The following is an 18901-nucleotide window of genomic DNA, read 5'->3' as shown; positions in this document are numbered from 1 at the left end:
GGAACTAAGGATCAGGATCTGAGCCGAAGGTAGATGTTTAACCAACTGAGCCACCCAGGTGCCCCATATACTGTAGGGTTTTAAGTCATCCCTTTACTCTGGGTATGGTTGTGAGGATTGAGGTCATTGAACAGTTTTAGGGAATTGGTCAGGTTTCTTATGGATGACTTTTATTATTTAATTTAATTTAATTTTTGTTTATTGCTGAAGTATAATTGACATACAGTAAGTGTTACATTAGTTTCAGGTGTACAGTATAATGGTTCAACAATTCTATACATTACTCAGTGTTCATTATTATATGTGTAATTACCGTCTGTCACCACACAAAGTTATTACAATATTATTGACTATATTCCCTATGCTGTATGCTATATCCCCGTGTCTTATTTATTTTATAACTGGAAGATTATATCTCTTAATCCCCTTCACCTATTTCACCTATCACCCCACCCACCTTTCCTCTGGCAACCATCACTTTGTATTTAAGAGTCTGTTTTTGTTCATTTGTTTTTTTAATTCCACATATAAGTAAATTCATATGGCATTTATCTTTCTCTATATTATTTCACTTAACATAATACCATCTAGACCCATCCATGTTGTCACAAATGGCAAGATTTCATTCTTTGTGTGGCTGAGTAATATTCCAATATTCCACACACACCACATCTTCTTTATGCATTCTTCTTCTGCTAGGAGGAGAGTTGATCTATGTAGGACTGGTGGTGGAATTAAGTTATGAGGCTTTCCTAGTAGCCCAGTGAAGAATGATGAAAGCATTTGAACCAGCATAAGGCAGTAATGGAGAGAATAGGTAGATTTCAGAAGCATTTAGGAGGTAAACAAACAAGATATTAGGATAAGGAGAGGAAGTCCAGGGTAACCCTCCTGCTTTGGTGTGAGTTACTTAGGTCAGATCATGGTGCCACCAATAGAAGAATAAATAAGGAAGTAGCAAGTCTAGAGAAGGCTGTGATGAATTCTAAATGAAAATATTGATATGTGAGAAAGTTTAATGTATGAGTCTGAAGATATAGGTATTGGACTGAATGTGGATTGGCTAGTCACAACTTGTGAGAGCCTGTTCTGGCAGAGTGAGGAGTGCTGGGGAATGTGGGCAGAGAGAACCCTGCATATGTCTAACTGGTCTTAAGTCTTACTAGGCCTACTTGTTCTTCACATTTGATGGGAATAATGAGTTCTAACAGTACAGTTCCCCTATATTCTCCTGCTTAGACAAGCTAATAACCTGGAAGGAAAAGAAAACTATATTTAATAAGAGAAAAACATATTTTAAAGAGTGGAATTTCAAAGTTGCCTTGAGGAATTAATTGACAACCTCACCTTAAGAATTGTAGTGAGAAGTATGTTTTCCTGATTCAGACATTTATCTGCCCTAAGTTTTGTCTTTCACATATGTGCTTTTTAAATTTTGATTTCTTTTTGCCAGTATCACCATAATGGCAGGAGTTTCCTCAGAAATTTTCTTAGAAGTACTTCCTAATTAACCCTTGTGGGATCTGTAGCCCACTAAGGCATTTACGATGGCATGGACATAGAAAATAAGCTCTCGAGTCAGGCCAGGATTTCATTTATGGGTCTGGTACTTATTATCTGTGGATGCATCAGCAAATAAGTACCCTCTGAGCCATTATTTCCTCACCAATAGAATGGAATAATGTCCACTCTTACTAACTTCTTCTTAAGATTAGGTTAACTAATAGGTTAAAAGTATCTGCCATCCAATAGATGTTCTGTAATTATTGATTTCTATACTAACATTAGCAGTTATCATTTGTTGTTATTTGTAGGAAATACTGACATATTGCTTTACTGTCTGCCAAGTACTACTTGAACACTTTGTATCGATTAACTGATATGATCCTCGTGACAGTCCTGAGAAGTAAACATTAGTGATGTACTCATTCTACAGATGAGACTGAAACTTAGAACTTAAGGGACTTTCTAAATTTGCACAGTTTGGTAGTGACCAAACTTGGATTATAGATTCTTAAGAACTTTTTATAGTCCCCCAAAGTGAAGACTTGATCATAGACTTCTTATGTCAGTATTTGGATGTTTCCAAAATATGTAGAACATATATCAATTAATGTGGTTAACAGGGATTTTTAGCAGTAGCTAATATGTTTTAAAAATTGTTTTAATACTCCATTAATACTGTGACATTTTAAACAATGTCTTTCTCTGATTTCAGCCTGTGAAGTTGAGGCGGGGAAAGTATACCAGGTATCCTCAAAAGAGCACATCCAGCCTTTCAAAGAAAACATGGAACAGTTTATTATTCAAGGTAAATTCTAAAGAGACATGTTGCATTTCCCTTTTTTCCCCCCCGCAGAATGGTAGGTAGAAAGCATTTTTAAAAATATGCATTGGTTTAAAGCAGATTATTTTGACATCACAGAAAAACAAATTATGTTTAATCAAGAGTCATACAGGTGTGAGTAGCAATTTGGTAAACATTCTACTATGGATAATTATCATTATTGTTTTTTAATGACAGTAAATGTACTAGGTTAAAATAGCACCTGTTTATAAAGATATTAAAATTTGTATGCTTTTTGTGATAGAAAATTAGACATTCTTCTGAATTTTAACTATGTTTATGACTTCAGTTCAACTTTGTATTTATTTAGTTTGTCCAAACATTGAGCCAAAAAACAAAGTATATTTATGTTTTCCAGATCTTAAAACATTACATTCTATTTTTTGTAGGATGTATAAATACCTCTAGATATTTAACACCTTTTTTCTAGAAAACTTAAATACTTAATAAATATCTTATTGACTCTTCCTGTTACATAAGCAAGGATGAATAATTTCAGAAAATATATTTAAAAATTGTAGGACAGAATATCTATTAAAAAAGTCTTGTTTGGGATGCCTGGGTGGCTCAGTGGTTGAGCATCTGCCCTCGGCTCAGTTCCTGATCCTGGAGTCCTGGGATCAAGTCCCACATCAGGCTCCCACAGGGAGCCTGCTTCTCCCTCTGCCTATGTCTCTGCCTCTCTCTGTGTGTGTCTTTCATGAATAAATAAAATCTTCAAAAAAATAAAAACATCTTGCCATTTTAAACATACAATTATATCAAAGCATTTATTACTCAAAACATTTCTGCTTTGGAATGTTACATCTCCTCTGAAGATCAGATTTGTGTCATGCCATGCTCTCGAAAGTTCTTGTTGTCAGGAATTTTCCTAGAGGCAGACATGGCTTCAGACTGAGGCCAAGTAATACTCTGAAGATTGGCTCCATCCTGTGTTTATTAGGTTATGGTTTTTATAGGTTGTTCAAGTGTCATTAATGATAATTTACAATGAATGAGTCGTATTGGAATTTGATTAAACATTAAACACACAAAAAACCATTAAACAGCTTATTTTAAAGATGGGAAAATGCTATTTAATCACAAGACAATCATGAAGATTGAAACAAAACTTTGGTCAGATTCATAAATCAAAGGAATTGTTATTTCTAAATTATCAGGTCCTCATGACTTAGAGTGGAAAATCTACTTAGTAATTCCTAAATAGTCCTTGGGATAAAATCAGAGTCCTGTAGTTGGTTATATATTAGAGGACACTATAAGCTCACTACAGTCTTAATGGTGAATAAAAATGAGTTTTGCTCTCTTCATTCAGTGAGGTTTTAGGATCAAGAACATGCAGTTTTAGAGGACTATATAGGTAAAGGAAGAGATCATCTTTTTGCTTATGTGCTAAAGGAGTCCTTAATTCATTAACTCAGTAAAGAAAGAATGAATCTTTCTTCATAGTTCTTCTTCCAGTACTTTCGGTGACCTTTTTATGTTTGTCCGATTCAAGTGTTCTATGATTACATGTTCATTGAAGAAAAATTTGAATACCTCCTATGTGCTTAGCCATTCTTTTGGCTCCTGAGTTATAGCAATGAATAAGAAAATATACATTATCCAGAAGACAGACAATGACAATAGCACATTCTTTGGAACATTTTATGTAGATCAAATATGTCAAAATGTAGAAGAAAAGAGTCCAGCTTTAAACATGAGTACTTACGAGCCTATATTCAATGATTTCAATCTATAATCAATAGATTTCAAAATGTTTCTCTTAAGATAAAGATATTAGAATATAGCCAATTTATTTTTTGGTCCCATGTGCCCTCTAGTTATCAGTACATATTCTGCAATTAGGTTTATACTCTGAAAAATGAATTCCACCTTAGTACAAATAATATATGCCAAATCTTTGCTTATAATTAGACTTTCCTCAATAATAAATAGTATTCTTACATTAACCTCTGTGTTCAGATTACCTTACATAGGTAATATTAATGTTTTATATATCCCATCAAAGTCTTTCTAAATGTGCCACATTTCAAAATCTAAAATCTCTCTTCAGCAATTAGGAGACTATGCCCAATACTGGCCAAACATTTTTATTGCATTAGCTGCCACAACATTATAGAAACATCTCTTATCCTCATAATTCAGTTATTGTGTGACCTATGGACACAGAGTAACAGTCTTTGGATTTCATCTAGCCCTACGATCCAGTGATTCATCCAATTTTTTACTCCCTGCCTTCCCAGTTTTCCTCAAGCCAAGATTTTTATGGTCTCTGCTTAAATATTTCTTCCTTGGGAATGTCCTCACCCCTGTTCTAAAAGAGGCCGATTTAGAGAATTGAGTCCTGCCTCTACAAGGCATGTATTGTTTGTAATGGTGCCAGCTATGTATGATCTTTGGGAGAATTGAAGTGCTCAATTAATGATATTAACACTAATAAATAAGTGTTTGAATTATTTATTGATTATGTCCTGAACTCCACCCAGCATCATTTCTCCATAACACTTAATGTTTTCTACAGTTGTATTATTTATTTGCCTCTCAACAATGTAAGCTCCATTAAGAAAGCATCCTTGTTTTGCTCCCAGTTATGCTTATACCTAGAACAGTGCCTGGCATGTTGTACACACTGTCCTGCTCACCTGACAAAACCCAACAGCCCTCATTAAACCCAACTCTTTGCACCAGGGTAGCTCAACATTTTTTTGTTTTTGTTTTTGTTTAATGTGGGAGTGGTCTGAACACCAACTGGTATCATGTAGAAGTCATGACCACAGACCTACTGTTAGAACTCATTTCTTTTTTTTTTTAATTTATTTTTTATTGGTGTTCAATTTACTAACATACAGAATAACCCCCAGTGCCCGTCACCCATTCACTCCCACCCCCCGCCCTCCTCCCCTTCTACCACCCCTAGTTCATTTCCCAGAGTTAGCAGTCTTTACGTTCTGTCTCCCTTTCTGATATTTCCCACACATTTCTTCCCCCTTCCCTTATATTCCCTTTCACTATTATTTATATTCCCCAAATGAATGAGAACATATAATGTTTGTCCTTCTCCGACTGACTTACTTCACTCAGCATAATACCCTCCAGTTCCATCCACGTTGAAGCAAATGGTGGATATTTGTCATTTCTAATAGCTGAGTAATATTCCATTGTATACATAAACCACATCTTCTTTATCCACTCATCTTTCGATGGACACCGAGGCTCCTTCCACAGTTTGGCTATTGTGGCCATTGCTGCTATAAACATCGGGGTGCAGGTGTCCTGGCGTTTCATTGCATTTGTATCTTTGGGGTAAATCCCCAACAGTGCAATTGCTGGGTCGTAGGGCAGGTCTATTTTTAACTCTTTGAGGAACCTCCACACAGTTTTCCAGAGTGGCTGCACCAGTTCACATTTCTATTCAGCACTTCTATAAGATTGTCCTTGCAAATTTGATTTTCTCAATTTCTGAGATTTGTTCTTCTATTTTTCTCTCAAACCTCCACAGGCTTTCTCTTCTGCTTCCTCATGACTCTAATGATAACCTCATTTTATCCTGGGATGAGAAAACAGATGCTGTTATACAGAAGCTCCCACACCTCCCCACCACACGTTTACAAATTTGGCTGAGGGATTTGGGCTTCATCCTGAATCCTTGGGGACCAGACGTTTAAAGGCTTAGAAAGTTTACACTGGCAGCAAGTAGGATGGACTCAATGGAGATAGATCAGACTTGGAGGCAGGAGTTGTAAAATTGGTATGAAACATTGTTAGAGAAATGAGGTGGCCTTGTTCTAAGGACATAGTGTTAGTACTGAGGAGAGGACATATTTAAGGAGTAATAATAACATAGAAGAAAAAGTAGGGGATCCCTGGGTGGTGCAGCGGTTTGGCACCTGCCTTTGGCCCAGGGCGCGATCCTGGAGACCCGGGATCGAATCCCACATCAGGCTCCCGGTGCATGGAGCCTGCTTCTCCCTCTGCCTATGTCTCTGCCTCTCTCTCTCTCTCTCTCTCTCTCTCTCTCTCTGTGACTATCATAAATAAATAAATTAATTAAAAAAAAAAAAAAGAAAAAGTACTTGGTGACCGAAGAAACTTAGAGGTGATGCATAGGTGTCTAGATTTCAGGTTTCTGTGGCTGGGGATTGGTGGTGTTAATCACTAGGATAGAGAATGTAAATATAGGAAAAGATCTGAATAGATAGCATGACCATAAGTGGATAACATGACCATAGAGCGGGTGGATATATGCCTTAGACATGGCAAAGAGTACAAATGGAGGACTGGGCATTGTAAGCCAGGTGATTGTTGAGAAAAGAAAAATAGACTCAGGGATAGAATTCTTAAGGAGGATACATTTATAGGATGAACAGAGGAAGCCATGACAGGTGTTAGTGGTGAGTTTAGGTAGAAAGAAAAATAAGAGGCTGTTGTGATGGAAGCCAGAATTAGGAAGAGTTTCAGAAAGGAGGGAGTGATAAAAGTAGTTACTGGATGGAACATTTTTCTTGGATCGAAAGAAAAGAGACAGAAACCAGTTTTCTGAGCATTTAACATTTAAGAGAAGTGAGGATATAGAAGGGCACAATTCTGCAACAATTTTAAAAGTTACTGTAGGATATTATAATGTGCATAACTGTTAGACAACTGTTGTTACTATAATTTAGCTTATTTCTGATTTATGCCAACATATGTGATGATTTTATTTTTTTGGATGTATTATGATGAAAACTAATTAGTAATCACCTGACTCTTATTGAGCCTTTATCTACCATTTTTGTTAAATTTTCTTTTGTGCTTCTTCTTTTTTAAATAGAAAACGAGAGAAGAAGTAAATGAGACAACTAGGGAATCTCATGCTAAGCTAATATTTCTTTCAGAACTCAGCACTCTCCTTCCTTTTAATTTTTCCTCTTTCTATTTGAATCCAAGTTGTATTATGGACAAAGTATGCACATGAAAACCATACTTCGGAGCTAAAAGTAACTTAGATCTAGTGGATTGTCTTTATAGGTGTCTGAGTATGGTAAGATTGCCAGTAAAGAAATACCATCCTAATTCTATGCTATTGGCCTCCACAGCCTTTTTACTCATATGATATATTTTGATAAGTGTATATTTTAAAACTCAGCCCAACTGTGTTTTTAAGTGAATGGCAAATTTTGTAAAAAGGTAGTCCCCCGCTATTAAATGAAGTCAAGTCCTTATTGTGATTTTATAAATCAGAAATGGCTAATGATATTTTTATTAGCCTAGTTCTCTATATCCCCACCCCCTCCCTTCCCAAACATTTTTCCTTAAATGAAGCAAAGTAAATTATAGCTGAACTAGAGGAATAGAACCAAAGTGAAGATGCATAAATCTGTAATCGCATGCTTATCATTACAAGGGTATTGAAACCTCAACTTTCAATATACAATCTTTAGTATTGGCAATTCTACGATTGAGAATGAAGGGATTGGGAAGGCAGTAGCACTAATCATGCCAAAGACTTAGATGAGAAGTCTGACAGAAGTATCTTCAACTGGAAACAGTGCCCATGGCATCCAATAAGCAGTACTCCATATTCAGCATGAGCATGTTTGGTCGTGTTTTAATTTCTTTTTCTGAAAATATAATGAGAACACTTTTTAGTGATGACAAAAAAGGTGTATCTAATTTTTGAAAGTCTTTCATTGACCATTTAAAATAAAAAAAGAAATAATTGTCATTTAAGCACTCATCTTTTTAACTTATTATTCATATAACAACAATAATATTGAGCATTAATACCAATTTGTTGTAGTAAAGAATTAACTGAAGTCGTTTTGTATTCCACATGATTTTAATTTCATAATTCTTCAGAACAGTCTTAAGTAGCCACTGTTATCCTCATTTTCCAATAAGAAAATGAATGCTCTGAGGGCTCGATACTTGACTAAAATCGTGAAAAGAGATGGCAAAGGCATGTTAGAACTGAGACTTTCCATAAGAAGCTTTAGCTATATTTTATTTTAATTTAAACACTATCATTCAGGACTCCAGGAGGTAGTGGATAAGTCAGTTGTGTAATATCAGGTGGTAGAAACCATAATGCAGAAAAAAATCACATGTAATTAATAAATTAATTAAACCCATAAGTCATAATCAGAAAGTGCAGACACTTCTATATTCATGCAGTATGCATGCTGACACTTTGTACCAGATAGACAAAGCTCTTTCCCCTGGTATATTGATAAATGATGATTCCATTGTATTGCTCTTGTTACTCTTAACACAGTAGAAGCATAAATTTGAAGTGATTCTTCTGAAAAGAAGAGTAGTCTATATTACTACTTCTCTCTGAGGGTTAGATTTCCACCAGCCGCAGTCATTCATTCTGTGTCGTGGATGAGAAATGATCAAAGAGCCTCTGAGGAGTGGTGGGAATTGATTCCATATGCGATTTGCTAACAACTACCTCCTGCATATTTCTACTTAGATGTTCCCACTGATGCCTCATACTAAACATCTCCATAATATGTTCCATGCTGTATCCTCTGCATTCAGTACATAACAGATTCCAAATAAATGTTTATTTCATAGATAAATGAATGAAGGGATGACTTTATCAATTCAGTCAAGCCTCTCGGGTCCTCTGCCCTTCCTGTATTCCTTGTTGTTGTGATAGAACCCCCATCTGGTTGTTCATAACAGGGACTTTGGCCTCATTGTCCATTTTTTAGTGGATGATTACAAGAAATAATTTTTAATAATGCATGAGTTTATTATAAAATTCAGGTATATAATGAAATGTAAATCATCTTACTATTACTTTCCTCTATTTGGACAATGTTCTATCCTTCCAGAGGTAATTTGTGCATATACATGTACATATACATATACATATACATTTGTATTTATATATATTTTACCAGTTGTTAAATCCTACTTGTTGTTTTTGTCCCTTGGTTTTTCATTTTTATTACAAAATATTTTATCTTTATGTGTATTTTATATTTATATGTAATAGACATAGCATAAATATACATGGATGCATGCAAGTTATAATTTTGTATGTTTTATGTTCATTTTTTATATAACACAAAACAACTATATCTTATTATTCATTATTTGCTATTAAGTATGTTTTATAAAGTTGCCACAATACTGAATTAATTAACACTGAACCATTACTCATAGGAGCAAATACAAGGTTCAGTTTCTTTCAGGATCTGGTTACATTGGTCTCATTTTCATCAATCAGTCAACATACAATATTGTTTTGTATGTGTGTTCATGTTTTTTTTATTAAATAGGGTTTATTTTTCTCAAGTTTATGTGTGCTTATGTTTGAAGACACCTCGTTTAATATACATTGTTGATTCATAGTACCTTGCCAATAACCAGCAGCATCATAATTGTACCGGAACCAAACGTATCTAACACATGTACTTTCTCTGTAAGACACGTCACAGACTTTTGTGTGCTTAGGAGCGAGCACTAGACAGCACTATAGCACTGTATTGATGGCCATTTTGAAAAGATAAATTACCAAAAAAAAAAAAAGGAAAAAGACACCAAAATGCAAGAAAAGTCACAATATAGACTAAGAAAAAGACATTAGTTTGTTTCCCAGAGTTAGGAGTCTCTTATGTTCTGTCTCCCTTTCTGATATTTCCCACAAACTAGGGGTGGCTAGAAAGGGAGGTGGGCGGGCGGGTGGGGGTGACTGGGTGATTGGCACTGAGAGGGGCACTTGATGGGATGAGCACTGGGTATTATTCTATATGTTGGCAAATTGAACACCAATAAAAAATAAATTAAAAAAAAAAGAAAAAAAGACATTAGGGTATTTGAATCATCGGGCTCCTTGACAAAGCTTAAAAAAAGTTTTAAATGTTTTAAAGTGTTTTAAAAAGTGATTAGTTCCGATCTACACTTGTATCAGCTGAGTTCTAGTTGTATCAAATACTTGTCAGCATGTGGGCCTTAGATACAACAAGTCTATTATTTAAAATGATATTCAACAGAGGTTTTAATTTGCATTTGATTTTTTTATGAGAGGTTAGTATATTTTCATGTCTTTATAGTTGCTTTGTCTTCTATGAACTACCTTTTGAGTCTTTTGACTGTTTTTCTGTAAATTATTTCTCTGTCTTTTTCTTATTGAATTATTAGGAACTCTTTATGTATTTAGGATATTAAAATGTTGCAAGTATGCATATCTCCCACTTTGGAGATTCCCTTTCCACTCTTCTTGTGCTGACAATTGATGAACAGAAGTTCTTCATTTCTGTATAGTGATATTTATCAACCTCCCTCTTGATGAGATACAATTTTTATCTTATTTAAGAAATCTTTCCATGTTATAGGGTCGTAAAGATATTGTCCTATATTATCCTGTAAAAATATCATAGTTTTACTTTCAAACTTAATCCTTAACCTATCTGATTTTTATGTATGTGTATAATTGATTTTAATGCATGGTCTATAAAAGTCAAATTGATTTATTTTACATAGATAATGTTTTAGTCATTGAGTACCATGTAATGAATAAGCCATTCCTTCTCTTCTAAAATGCAGTGCTATTGTGTCATGTACAAATTTTCTGTATATGTGTATGTTGTTTTTCTGGGTTTTCTCTGTATGATTGCATTGGCCTATTTCCAGTATTGATCTACATAATGTAACCTATTACTATCTTATTTTCTGTAGCCTTCTAAGAATACTTGAAATTTGATTAGATTTCCATTTTCTTTAAGAGCGTTATGCCTCTTATTGTTAACTTATTCCATATAATTTTAGAATCAAGTTGTCAAGTTCCACCAAAAATAAAATTCTGTTAGGATTTTGAAACCATTAGGCTATACATCAGCTTGGAGAGAACTGACATCTTATGAATTGAAACTATGAATATGAGGAAGACTAGCATCCATTTATGCCTCCTTTAAAGTTGGTATAAAAAGTTGTACAATTTTCCTTAAAGGCCTTTACATCACTTTTTTATAGTATATTCCTAAAGATCTTATTTTTTACTATAATACATTTTGTGAATTGCATGTCCTATTAGTCTCTGAAGATATTTAAAATTCAAATAACTATTGTATAAAGCTGTTACATCCTAGAAACTTGGTGAACTCTGTTATTAATATAGTAATTTGTGAACTTTAAAAAGTTTTCTCATAGAGATCACTATAAATATTGTCCATTTTATTTCTTAGTTTCTTTTTTTCTGGCTGTGTTGTACTGGCTGGTACCTTCAGTATAATATGGACAGGAAGCATGGAAATGTCCTATTGCAAAGAGGTATGGTTAGAGGAATGGAACTTTGTAAATACATTACCACTGATTGATGGTTTTCTTCTCACTCAACATTTCTCCTCCACTATGTTGCAGATTATATTCTGTACCTTTATTCTTTTAATGCATACCTTTGATATTTCAATAGGATTCTTTAACAAAATCTAAGGTTTAAAATATTAAAAGTCCCTAGAATGCTTCAACTATAACCTCATCCATTTATCTTAAATGCCATTCTTTTCCAATGTTTCACTATCATCTTCTGTTTTGTATAAATAATACTTTTTTGCTCACCATACCCTCATACTATGCCTTCCTTCACAACACTGTCTTTTTTGCTCACCTTACCCTCATACTGTGCCTTCCTTCTAAGATGATTTTTCTTCTCTTTGAAGAACATTCTTTAAAAGTTAGTTTGGTTTGAGATTCTGGATTGTAGACTCCTTTTTTTGTCTGTCTTGAAATATACATCACGTTATTTTTGAGAGATAGGTCTGCTAATTATAAAATTCTGGGAGGAAAATAGTTCCTTTCAGGTCTGGGTGCCTTAGACTCTTCCGTCATTGGGTTAGCAACTCTGCTTTGTCCAATTTTTGTGAATTTGTTTCTAATCTAAGTTTTCTCTCAGGCTCTTTCATATTTTCTATTTCTCTTTATGTTTGTTTTGGCTAATCATCAGGGGGCACTACCAACTGAGAACTATTTTAAAATACATTCTTCCCTTGCATTTTAGGATCACATATTGTGGATTGAGGCCAAATGCAGAGTGATTGCCCATTTGGGATTATGGCTTCTCATGTGGGAGGTTTTCCCCTCCCACAGATCCACGGGGAAATGGACACATTTTCTCAGTGTGTACTTTACTGAGGTATAATGATTTTCAGTTTCCTCTTCACTGAGGGAGGGAGTGTCTCTTTGGACACTTTTGAGAATTCTAGTCCTATGCAAAGTGTCCCTCCATGGCCTTTCAAACTACAGCTCTAAGTTGCTGGATTTAGTGATGTCCCTAAGTCAGTGCCCTTTTACACCCCTTTGGAGTCTTGCTTCTGTTTGTTTTTATGGCCTCAGAGAATTTTCCTTATTTTCCAGCCAACTCAGCCATGCATTCAAGTGTTTTTTTTTTTTTTTTTCTCATGCATTCAAGTTTATTTTCATCCAGTATCTTTGTGGGCTTTGTTATAAAACTTTGATATCTGGTCCTTAGTATGGTTGAAAATAGAGGTCTATCTTGGATTTTTTTCAATTAAAATATCTTTGAGATGATTTTGTATCAGTACATGCTTCTTAATGACTTTATGGTATTTCATTATAAAAATGCATCATTTACTTCCTCATTTTTTTTTTTTTACTTACAAATCTTCTTTCCTACAGCATTGATTTCAAAAGAGAAAAATTATAGAGGATAAACATGCACATTTCTCATATTGTATATGTGTACAGGATATTCCTAAATATTAGGTCAAAAGCAATTTTGGCCTTATTCCCTATGCCTCTGTTTCCTATTGTTCTTCCCAAACTTGCTTCTCTTGTCTGCACATGACTGAATCCTGTATATTTTCTCAAACATATCAGCTTCTCTCAAGCCCCATTGCATTCACCATATCCTAGCTCAAAATATTTCTTGTTTCTATAATGCTAGCCCCCTCCTAAAAGGTCACATTTTTCCTTGTTATCTTCATTCTGTTGTAGCACAATCACCAATGAACCTCATAATAACATATTCTCTTCTGGAAAAGATTGAATTATGTTCAGTACCATGATTATTAATATATATAAATGATCATTATAATTTAGATCTATTTAAATTATATCTAATATATTTTAAAATATGTCAAATATCTTACCCATATTTAAAATATATTCCTTATTTGCCCTCCATATTACATAATAAACTATTAACTGCATATTTTTTTATAATTTAACCTCAACTTTCTTTCCATAGGTCCTGGGTGCTTGGAAAGGATCCACTATGAGAATCCTGACCAGATTGTTATGTTCTTATAGCAGAAACCCAAGTACATTCCTTAACGGATGATATGGCACTTTCTAGATTTTTTGAAGAAAACTCAGCTAGAAATGGAACTGATGACTATTACTTTTAAAATCATAAACATTTTTTGTTAAAGCATTTCTGGTGTAGTAAAACCAAAGAATCCTTTTCTGTAATTACTTAGGAAATAGCAACATGTTGATGCAGAGGGAAATACTCATAAATTTAACCATTTCGAATTATAAAGATTTTTCACTAATATTTAAAAATCTGTCAGTCTATTAGTTTTCTGCTTGACAGGTTTTTTTGGAGGTTACTTGGGCAACAGGACTATTAGCGACATTAGAATTAAGGAAGTATGTCCATATAGGATGTCTCTGATTATCTGTGTCTACTCTGAAGATGTCTACACTTATGAGGCATAGATCCATGGCACATAGGAGTGCTCAGGTATGATGACCCCTCTCTCCACTGTAAAGGAATAAAATTTTTGTGAGATACTCATAAAGCATATTAATCTAAGAGAGAAGTCATCTGACCCAGATGGCAAATGATATCCTCTCATGTGCCACATCTAATAAGTTGATGAATGGCTTCTTGGAGTCTTGTTTGGAGGATAATTCTTAGGTTTTTAACTGGATTCTTGAATTTTAAAGAGTAGCTTGAGTAATTAGCTTTGTTCTGATTAGTGCTTGTGTAATGCACCTTTATCTATTTTTTAATTTTAACCTAAGTGTATATTAATATTTTAAGTGGGATTCATTGAGATTGCATATAGTTAAAATTTTTCTAGCCAATTTGAAAATCCTTGCTTTTGAATCAAATATTTGAATCACATACATTTACTATAACAGTCAAAATAGTTGCTTCATTCACTCTCTCTTAAATTTGTCTTTTGTCTGTCACACTATTTTCCTTTTTAAAGATTTTATTCATTTATTCATGAGAGACACAGGGAGAGAGAGGTAGGCATACAGGCAGAGGGAGAAGCAGGCTCCATGGAAGGAGCCCGATGTGGGACTCGATCCCGGGGTTCCAGGATCACGCCCTGAGTGGAAGGCAGGCGCTCAACCCCTGAGCCACCCAGGCATCCCTATTTTCCTTTTTATCTCTTTTCCTGCCTTCTTATGGATTAGTTGAGTATTTTATTTGTATACTTGGCTTATTAGCTTCATCTTTTTGTTTTCTCTTTTTAGGGGTTTTTCTAGGATTTACATTGTACTTCTTTAATTTATCACAGTCTACCTTCAAATAATTTTATTCAATTTCAAATATAATCTAAGAGCTTTATGACAGTATATTCCCACTCTCCCTCCTATTGTGTTGTTGCCACATTTTTACTTTCATATGAATCATAACTAAAATAATATATTGTTTGTACTTTTGCTTTTAACAATCACTTGTCTTTTAAAGAAATGTATAAATGAGAAAATGTCTTTTATATGCTTCCACATATTTAGCATTTCTAGTTCATTTCTTATGTAGGTCTGCCATTGCCAAACCTTTTAGCATTCGATTGCTTACAATGTTTTATATATTTGTTTTTTTCTTCATTTTTGGTAGGTCTTTTCACTGGATGTAGAATTGTCAATTGACAGATTTGTTGTTTTGTTATGTTTTTTCTTATCACACATCAGGATATTTTTCTCTTGTGTTCTGTTTGTATAATTTCTGATGAGAAATATGTATTAGTTTCCTATTGTTGCTATTTTAAAAATTACCACAACTTTGTTCACTTAAAACAACACAGATTTATTATCTTACAGCTCTGAAGATCAGAAATCCAAATGGATATTGTTGAGCTAAAATTATGATGTCAGCAGGGCTTTGTTCCTTCTGGAGACTCTAAGGCAGAATCCATTTCCTTGACTTTTTCAGATTCTAGAGGTTCCCGCATTCCTTGACTCTGGGTTTTCTTGCATCTTCAAAGTCAGCAATGGCTGATAAAATTTTTCTTATGCTGTATCACTTTGACACTGACTTTCTTGCCTTTTTCTTTCACTTTTATAAGGACTTTGTGTTTACTTTGGGCCAATCTAGATAATACAAAATGACTTTTCATTTCAACATCAGCTGATTAGCAACATTAATCCCATCTGCAACCTCAGTTCCCCTTTGACATGTTACATAACATTCACAGATTCTGGGGATTAAGACATAAACATTTTTGGAAAGCCATTATTCTGCCTCCCACAAAGTCTTTGGCAATTTTTATTTTTTGTTCCTTGATATGAAGTATTTCCTCCCACTTGTGGCTATTTTAAAATCTTGTGTTTATTGCTGATTTTTTTAAGATTTGGATTATAACGTGCATTTTTGTGTATATTTATATATATTTTTTATTGTTTGGAATTAATTGACCCGTGGGATCTGACAGTTTTTATCAGATTTGAAAAATCTTTGACCAATGTTCTTTTATCTACTTTTCTGCCCTGGCTCTCTCCTTTTCTTTCACTATTCCAATTTCGTCTATGCTGGACTGTCGACTATTGTCCCAAGGTCTTCAAGTCTTGCTTAGTATTTTCAGTCTTTTCTTCTGTATGCTTCAGGTGGAATAGATCCTATTGTTATGTCTTGAAGTTAATTCTTCTTTGCTTCTGAAATATCTAGCTTTATGTTATTTTCATTTTTAAGTGAATTTCATCTTTTAAAAATATTTTATTTATTTATTCTTGAGAGAGAGACAGAGACCAAGAGAGGCAGAGACACAGGCAGAGGGAGAAGCAGGCTCCATGTAGGGAGCCTGATGTGGGACTCAATCCCGGGACTCCAGGATTACGCCCTGGGCTGAAGGCAGGTGCTAAACCACTGAGCTACCCGGGCTGCCCATGAATTTCATTTTTAATTCAAGTCAGTTTTTCATTTCAGATACTGTCTTTGTTTCATCTCTATAAGTTCCAATTGGTTCTTTCTTTTGTATCACCCATTGTTATATGCTGCACATTTGTGTCACCCAGAGTTCATATGTTGAAACCTCACCGTGTTGGTATTAGGAGGTGAGGTTTTGAGAGGTGCTTAGGTTATGAGGATGGAGTCCTCATAGATGGGACTAATGCCCTTGTAGGAAAAGACATGAGAGAGCATGCCTCTCTGTTCTGTGGTATGTGAGAATGCAACAAGAAGTTGCCTGTCTCAAACCAATAAGAAAACTCTCACTGGAACCCTATTGTACAGGCACTCTGATCTCAGACTTTGGGCCTCCAGAACTTTGACAAATGAATGTTGTTTAAGCTAGCAAGTCTGGTATTTTGTTACAGCAGTCTGAACAGTCTGAGACATCCATATTTCTGCTATGTTTATGTTTTTCTTTAATATTTGAGCATAGTTATAATGATTGCTTGAATTTTAATGCTTTTATTTGTTACTTCATCTCTTGTTATTCCTGGTTCTTTTTCTATTGATTTGTTTATCTTCTGATTATTGATTACATTTCCTGATATTTGATTGGTCTAGTAATTTTTTTATTAAATCTAAGGCAGTGTTATTGTTGACTGTGTGGATTTTGTGTATTACTCTAAAGAATATTTGGATTTACTTGTGTAGATAATTTAAATTACTTATTTCTCAGTTTTGATTCTTTAAGTCAGGTTTATGAACTTTTCTGCAGCTAGTTTATTTTTTGCAGCAGTGATAATTCAGTCCTAATAAGGTGCCTCCACAATCCCCACCCCACATCCCCTGCTGGGGTCTCCAGTAGCTATCCTGTCTCAGGTGGTCAACAACAGCTGTCCATTCCCAATTTGAAACATCTCTTGGCTCCCTGTATGAGCTCTGAGAAATATTCAGCTTATAGCTCCTTGATTCTTTGCTTTGACTAACCAAGTCTTTGCTTTACTCTATATATGTTCCACCTAATACTCCGCAAAAATTCAAAGAGACCTCAGTACAAATTTCTGGCCTTCTTTTCTGCAAGGCCCTTTCTTCTCTGGCTTTCTGCCCCATAACTTTCAGCTACTTGACTCCCCCAAATCCTATCTGTATTTCCTCAACTCAGCAAGACTGACTGGCTTATTTGGGTTCCCTTTCCAGCCCCACAGTCTGGAAATTGCCTTTAGACAGAAATCCAGGAAGATTTTAGGACTCAACTAGTTGGTTTATTACCTTCTTCCAGAAAGGAGAGCCTTATGCTGCCAGTTGTCTAGTATATGAGAACTGTTGTTTCATATATTTTATACAGTTTTCTGGTTGATTACAGAAATAGGTAAGTTTAGTTTTTGTTAATAAAATCCAGAAGTGAAAATCTCTTTCCATTGGTTTAAAGTGAACAAAGTTCAGTCTCCTTTGCCTCATTTGTTATGCTATCACACCATAAGAGGCAGAATCTGTCTCTGTTCCACAGCTTTTTGGCCAACTATTTTCCATTATGTTTCCTGTCTTGTCTATATTATATCCTTTCTTCTTGAAATCCTGTACTCTGTAGCACTTATGTCTGTTCATTTTTTCCTGCTGTTTGTTGTTTAAATGTCCTCTGTAATCTCTACTTTTTTCATTTGACTGATGCTTGTCCACCATTATAGTCCTGGCTCAGCATTTTGCCTTTCTCTTTTCCTTATTAACATCTCTCCCAATAGGTAAATGTTTCACTTAATTGTTCTTATGACTGACTTGGCAGTATGGCTCTGGGGTCAGACTGTGTGAGTTTGAATCCTGTATCTTTCTCTTAATATTTCTGGATTTCTGATATGTTGGGCAAGTAGTTTATTTTTATTTATTTTTATTTTTTATTTTTTTGGGGGGGCAAGTAATTGAACAGCTAATTTTCTTCTTGTAAAATGGGAATGATTATAGTGCCTTTCTTATAGGTTTTATTATTGTGGATTATTATATATAAAGAATTAGAATGGTAATGCCATCAGCTGTATCTGTATTCTCATTGAGCTTCCTCTGTAATGCTTATTTGCATGATGATTTGTCCCTCTCCTCAAACATTTTCTTGAAAAGAAAGATGCTGTAATAGTTATCCACACATTAGCCCCTAACAAAGTATCCAAAACATACTGGATGCTCAAAGTTTGGTTGAAATATTGTAACATTAAATCATGTGGCTTTTGTTTCTAAGATTGCAGCACCCTAACCTTTCTACTGTAATTGTTGCATTGTGTGGGTGAGTAAAGTTGAGAGGAAGAGAAAATACATCAGGAAAGATTTTCAGATTTTTAGTTTAAGCAGTTTTGCATTTTGATATTTTGAATTTACAAATTAGAATTAATTAATACTGCATTTAATATGGAAAGCTCAGTCTTAAAGCATGCATTTACATAGTTTTGGTTAAAGACTCAGAAATTTTTGTGTTATTTGAAGGGTGC

At 34.5% G+C, this 18901-nt stretch overlaps 1 protein-coding gene across 2 annotated transcripts in view; it reads left to right on the top strand.

Annotated features, from left to right (window-relative positions):
- The window catches only part of FMN2 (formin 2), a 378878-nt gene that overhangs the window by 277114 nt on the left and 82863 nt on the right, over positions 1–18901 (top strand). For both annotated transcript variants that reach the window (XM_077901499.1, XM_077901498.1), the window contains one exon: positions 2219–2311. In XM_077901499.1, the coding sequence (XP_077757625.1) occupies positions 2219–2311 (93 nt within the window). The remainder of the gene's footprint in view (positions 1–2218; positions 2312–18901) is intronic.

The sequence above is a fragment of the Canis aureus genome, chromosome 6 (genome assembly GCF_053574225.1).
Source record: "Canis aureus isolate CA01 chromosome 6, VMU_Caureus_v.1.0, whole genome shotgun sequence".
Classification (NCBI taxonomy): Eukaryota; Metazoa; Chordata; class Mammalia; order Carnivora; family Canidae; genus Canis; species Canis aureus.
The sequence above is the reverse complement of the archived record's forward strand: the minus strand, read 5'-3'. Positions and strand labels throughout refer to the sequence as shown.